Source organism: Vigna umbellata, chromosome 1 (genome assembly GCF_029865625.1).
Source record: "Vigna umbellata cultivar VRB3 chromosome 1, Vumbellata_1.0, whole genome shotgun sequence".
NCBI classification, from domain to species: Eukaryota; Viridiplantae; Streptophyta; class Magnoliopsida; order Fabales; family Fabaceae; genus Vigna; species Vigna umbellata.
The window spans coordinates 82050681-82057489 of NC_142165.1; the positions used below are offsets into that span (position 1 = coordinate 82050681).

At 33.2% G+C, this 6809-nt stretch overlaps 1 protein-coding gene across 1 annotated transcript; it reads right to left on the reverse strand.

Moving 5' to 3' along the window:
- Window positions 1–898: 898 nt before the first annotated feature.
- On the reverse strand, window positions 899–3567 carry LOC124822682 (uncharacterized). The gene is made up of 5 exons (XM_047294711.2): window positions 3213–3567; window positions 2574–2810; window positions 1940–2023; window positions 1701–1830; window positions 899–1282 (listed from the first exon to the last, which is right to left on the reverse strand). The coding sequence occupies exons 1-5, from the start codon at window positions 3503–3505 to the stop codon at window positions 1112–1114; spliced, it is 915 nt and encodes a 304-aa protein (XP_047150667.2). The 5' UTR covers window positions 3506–3567; the 3' UTR covers window positions 899–1111.
- Window positions 3568–6809: the final 3242 nt, after the last annotated feature.

Genomic DNA, 6809 nt, shown 5'->3' on the forward strand with positions numbered 1-6809 from the left:
CGAGAATCCTGAATGAATTATAATCTACTTCATCCAATCATCCCTAAGTTTCATATCAAGAGCATTCATTAATCACAACTTAAGAGTTTCTTGAACACTTATGATGATTCTGGAATACAGTAAGATTGATACTTGAATGGTCTTTCTGGAGGATTTTTGAGAATAATATTATTAAATTCTTTTTAGAATAATATATTGATTCCGGCATACTCTTTCTGGAAGGATGTTATTAAATTTTGGTATGCCACACTGTAAGTTAAAAAATCACTTAGGACTACTAGGCCATTTCACACTGAGAAATAAAAGATGAGAAGAACTTGGTCATTTCACACTTTTTGAGAAGCGATGAGATTTTTCCTGAGCTGAAAGAAAACAAGGATCAGTAGGGGTATTTATTAGGTTAAATTACCAAATATCTCAATACCACCTAACCTAATCTAAATTAATTAGGTCAACTGTTTTTTATAAATTAAATGGAACCCGATTAATTCTACAAGTTGGGTAACATTATTTATGTTCATCACAGCAACACTCAATCCAATCAAAATTATTAATAATACTAACAATAATAATAATCATATAACTATTATTTAACTAAATATATTTCAAAATATCATCATTTAAATACTAAAATATTAAATAATATAATCTGCTTTTAAAAAACATTTTAAAATATCTAGCAAAACATACTTTGAAATTACAAATTTTAATAATAAAAAATCAAAACATATTATCGAATTCAACTCAATTTTTGTTACAAAATTAAGAAATAAACTTGTCCACACCCCAACCCAAATCAACCCTTTGTACACCCTGTGTATTAGTTGTTAATTAGTCTATTCTGTTTACACAGGCTTAGATGCACGTTTTATCTGTCTATGGGTCACGCAAAAGAAAGTGTTCCACAATAGTGCTATTCTTTTTTGATAAATATAAAACTAAAAAGTTCACATTTCAAGAAAGGATGAAAAAGCAAAATTTGTATACTTACTAGTTTGTATACAGTTGTTAATAATCCACAGGCTCTATACCATACTAGCTTCATTAAATCTCAAATCTTGTATGTTTCTCAAAAAACTAGTATCATCATCTTCATACAGATGTAATGCAACTATGCCCTCTTCTTTGATGCCCTCGTGAGAGTTGGTCTATTCAGTTTGGTATCTGCAGATGTCTCTGATTTTTCTTCAGCAACACTATTTTCAGCATCTGACCCTTCCAACTCAGTGCCTCGAGTTTTAATCAAATAATGAGCCACAGATTTGAAACCCAGCTTTGACACCTTACAAAAATTCAAATTTAGTGGGATTGATCAGTTCCAGCATTCAAATTAAGTGGCAACAAAACAAAGGGTGAAGAATTTTTCTTTGAAGAATGTTGAGGTAAATTCATGCACTCATTTATAATGACCTGAAGTTGTTTTTATCCCATATACCAATCAGATTGAACAGAAAAAACAACAAAGGAATCATATCCTACCAAGTTATATTGATTACATGTATCATATAGTATTGGACTCAGTTATACATAACATATAAGAATTGTAATGGTTCGCTAACGTATCTCAAAATTTAAAGTCATTCTTGGTTCCATCTTATGATACAAACACCTAGCTAACCGAAACACATCAAACTTTACGATTCAAATCATAAATTATCAGATTCTGTCCTAACAAAACAAGTATGTTGTGCAATACTAACCTTACTGTATATGTTGCCAGTAGGCCTCCAACCTTTTCCCCTGCGGCAACGACTGCAGTTGCAAATTCCTCTACAAGGAGGGCAAACCCATTTGTTGTTACGGTTGGCTTCCATCACATTTTCTCCATATCTATAAAATATCAGTAGAAAGGGACTACCATCAAACTTCACAAAATGACAGTCGTTGACACAACAAAAGGCTGAATGGGGAAAATCTGAACCTCAGCTTAAACACTTACCTCATGTACAAGCAATCTCCACAAAATTTCCCTTGGAGTAATTCGCATTTGTTGCAATGAGTATGCTGGCCAAGAGTTTTCTGCCTGCATGTAAACAAAAGACTTATGAAAAACTTTGCCCTGAAACAAGTATCATATGGAATACATTAACTAGTTCTACAAAAAGGAACTAAGTCTGCTCTTCAATCAAAACATATTTTCCCCAGTCAAGGTACAAGACCATTCAAATGGCATACAGGTACTATTTGCAGGAAAAACCAGTGGCTAAATTGCAAAGCCTTCTCATTCCAAGTTTTTCTAGATCAAACATAAAATATGTCAAATATACTAAGCATATTAAAGAAGATTTGCATTCTAAAAATGAAACATCAGAGAAAAAGAAGTTTCAGGGAATGAAATTGGAATCTGAATTATGTTTATTACAAATAGAGCACACAGGTTAAAAGAAATAAACATTTAACTTACAACATAAATAAAGCAGGGAGAAGACACATGAAAGTTCTAAATACTAATACAAGTATACATGAATCTCCATGTAACAATGTCAGCTTCTAATTTTTGTTGTTGCTGTCAAAATAAAGTGTAATAAATGAAAATAATACCTACATAGTGAACCATGTGCAATGAATAGTACCTGCATTGATGGCATGTCTCTCCTTTGATTGGATCATATATACGGTTCCCATCCTCATCATATCCATCCACATACAATTCCCAAGCACTCTCACAGTCTCCCAGATGCTCCTCATGCTCTTCAGTGTAAACTTCAGGGTTTGTACCTTCTGGTATACAAATCTCTACGACACCGTTTTCCTTACTTGCAGATTCACGATTTCTCTCAGAATAGTTAATTGGTACCAGGTTCATTATTCTGCAAACCCATGAAATTGTCAATTACATTTTAGGTACTTAAGATATTTCTGAAGTATTTTTTGAATCTTTATCTCAACACAAGTAAAAGGTGACAATGAGCATATACATAATGTCACTTCATGATTAGAAAAAATTTAATTTTAAAAGTGTATCTTAGCATGAAAACACAATCCCTAACATTAAATTATAAAACATCAATATACTTGTTTTTTTTTTACATTGACTCTATACTCATCCACGTCTCCTTTGCCTCCAAAATGGAAGTGGGTTTCCAGTTGCAAATAGAAAGGGAAAAGGCAATATCTTTGAGGAGAAAGGAACTAACCCACAAGGAAAGGTTGCTCCTTTTGGCGTTCCATAGAGAGCAAAACAAGTATAAAGAAAGAAATGAAAAGAATACCTGGAGGAGCGTCTCTGGGGCGAATGGTTGGGTTGGACGGCCTTCTTTTTTTTGGGGAGATAGTTTCGTTTTGGGCTTTTGAGTTTGAGAGACAAGTCGAACAAGCCAAGCTTGTGCATTCTCTCCATGTTGTCTTTGATCCTTTGGTCCCTAGCTTGCTCGTAACGTAAAGAATCATCTTCTCTTTTGGACCCTTCTTCACTTTGGGAGTCGCTACCATTAGCATTATCGAGGGAAAGAGAAGAAGGGGGTTCTTCTTCTTCCCTCTTCTTTTTGAGAGTGCCCATTCTCATTCTGGGATGGTCTGAGTTTTTAGGTTTGGGACTTCCTTTGTTTTGGGTTTTAGGAAGGTGAAATGGCGGGAGTCCAAAACCTCGGAAATATTCCAATACTAAATTATCAGTTTGGGATTTTCTTTTAATTAAAAATTAATTGTGTTAGGTGGAAAAGGGTAGGGTGGAAACCGCATTAACTATTCAGACTAATTTTTCATTGTTAATATTTCAATCTTATAAGTCAAGTGATCCATAACCATGGATGTAACTTTGTTTTCAAATCTTTGAATAAATTGAATTTCTTGAGAAATTATGAGAATGTTGAGTCCTTATGAGAGTGCGATAGGATCTTATCTTTACATCTTTAGTGATGTTTAACTTCTCACTCATCTTAAGTTTATTCCAGTAATGTAATTCTTCATATCTTTTCTTCATCACTTGAATTCTCTTTAACTAAAGTTTATTTCATTTTTGTTCAATAAAATCCATGACTCAAACCTTTTAGTAAGTTTATCTTTTGAAAATCAAACATAGAGGGAGATTATTCCAGTTAAGGTTACAATCTTATGATGATGTTGTTCCAATTGATTCACCAAAGGATTTAATGGATATATGAGGTGCTTCTTCTTCCATGGTTGTACTTCTTTGTATAGGTATCCATAAAGGATAATTGAAGATGTATGCTTTAGAGTTATCACTTGTTAGAACTTTCTTAGTGGGTCATGACTTTCTTTTTACAACCTCGGACTTGTGGTATATAGAAGTGGTTGAAACATATTCTTTTATTTTATTGAATGTCCATGTTTATAGCTAGTACATGCATAAACATTTTTATAAGATAGACATAGCGGATCAAAATATACAATATGACATCGAAAGGATATAATTAGTGTAGAATACTTTTCAAATTGTCAAACTGTGTCTATTATATTTGGCTTGAGTTATTCGAAGATTGACGCTTAGTTAATAACATCCTTTGTTAGGTACTACAATACAATTTTTTACTCTTAGTTCTCTTTAGAAAATCATTTAATCTTTGGTGTCTAACCCTACATTCATTTGTTTTGCTTTAAAATATTTTATTTGATATTCTTCCTATTTTATTTTGCTTCTTTTTAGAAGGATGTGTCATCATAACTTTCACAACTTTTCTTCTTGTTTTCAAGAATTCATATCTTAGGTCTCAATGGACAAACTTCTAAGATCATGAAGAATATGGTCATTTTTTAGTTGATAAGTTCGTTGTCTAATGTTTCTTGTTATCTTTGTAGTGGTGTGTAATGCTTCTTGAAAACTTCGTCTATTGTTTGTATTCCTATTTAATCTTTGGTGTCTAACCCTACATTCATTTGTTTTGTTTTAAAATATTTTATTTGATATTCTTCCTACTTTATTTTGCTTCTTTTTAGAAGGATGTGTCATCATAACTTTCACAACTTTTCTTCTTGTTTTCAAGAATTCATATCTTAGGTCTCGTGGACAAACTTCTAAGATCATAAAGAATATGGTCATTTTTTAGTTGATAAGTTCGTTGTCTAATGTTTCTTGTTATCTTTGTAGTGGTGTGTAATGCTTCTTGAAAACTTCGTCTATTGTTTGTATTCCTATTTTTTTTTTTTGTCTTCTATCACAATCTCATTAATCCCTTATGATTTGTACTTTAATCATGACTTGTATTTTTAATAAGGACTTTCTGTTAGACATGATCAAGAATATCTGAGTTTTTTTTTATGCTTGTTGCACACTAGATAAAGGATATTAAACACTGTTAGTATTTTGAAGGTTGTGAAAGGAGTAGTTGATGTGGTAGAGAAAATGTAGAGATAGTAGAATGTAGAAGTAGTAGTTGAAAGAAGTGTTGTAGTTGTCTTTAGTTGTAGTAGATGTTGGTTCATACAAATGATAGATGTTGGCTACATACATCAAATGGTAGAGTTCATGGGTATTTATAGACCCATAGATTATTCTAGAACATACTAGCCACAACTTATGTGGAATGTTCTAGATTTTTACCTATGTAGAATATTCTTGATTTTTCTTCCTATCTTAGGTTTTTCTAGAATATTCTAGAACTTGTATTACATTTCAATTCTTCTATTTAAGGAGCTTCTACATTCTTCTAGAATTTGCATTACACTTTAATACTCCTCCTTAATGCAAATTCGGTAACTCCAAGCATTGTGCGCAGTAGTTCAAATCTTGGTCTTGGTAATGCCTTCGTAAATATATCTGCAATTTGGTCTTCTGTTGGACAATACTCGAGTCGAATTTGTTTAGTTGTCTCTTCATCTCGAATGAAGTGATATTTAATGGCTATATGTTTTGTTCTTTGATGATGGACTGGATTTTTTGCTATTGCTATTGCCGATTTGTTATCGCAATAGATAATAGTCGGTCCATCTTGTGGTTCACCCATTTCTTCAAGTATTCTTCTTAGCCATATTGCTTGACTTGTGGTTTCAGCAGCTGCTACATACTCTGCTTCTGCTGTTGATTGTGCCACGGTTGCTTGCTTCTTTGATGCCCAAGATAAAATACCCGATCCTAGTGAGAAAGCATATCCTGACGTACTTTTCATGTCATCCATTGATCCTGCCCAATCACTATCTGTGTAGCCAATCATCCTTGAGTTACTCATGGTTTTGTACCATATACCAAACTCCTTTGTGCCTTGTAGATATCTTAAAATTCTTTTTCCTACTCCATAATGAATTTGACTTGGCTTTTGCATGAATCTTGATAGAAGACTTGTAGCATACATAATGTCTGGTCGTGTGGCTGTGAGATAGAGAAGACTTCCAATTAAACTCCTGTAGCACGATGCATCTGCCTCTTGTGCTCCATCATCTTTTTGTAGCTTCTCATTTACCACCAGTGGAGTAGTGACAGGTTTACAACCATTCATCTTGAACTTCTTTAATAGAGCTTCAATATATTTCTTTTGAGAGATAAATATACCTTCCTTTTCTTGTTTCACCTCTATACCGAGGAAATAGTTCATCAAGCCAAGGTCAGTCATTTCAAATGTCTTCATCATGTCTTCTTTAAATTCTATCATCATCTCTATATTGTTTCCTGTATAGATAAGATCATCGACATATATAGAGACAATGAGATGGTACTGACCTTGTGCCTTAATATATAGTGTTGGCTCACTCTTGCTCCTCCTGAATCCTTGATCGATGAAGTATTTATCAATCTTGCTATACCATGCTCGAGGAGCTTGCTTCAGGCCATATAATGCTTTTTTAAGTCTTAGTACTTTGCCTTCATTGCCTTCGTTGATGAAGCCCTGTGGTTGTTCAACATAAATCTCTTCTTC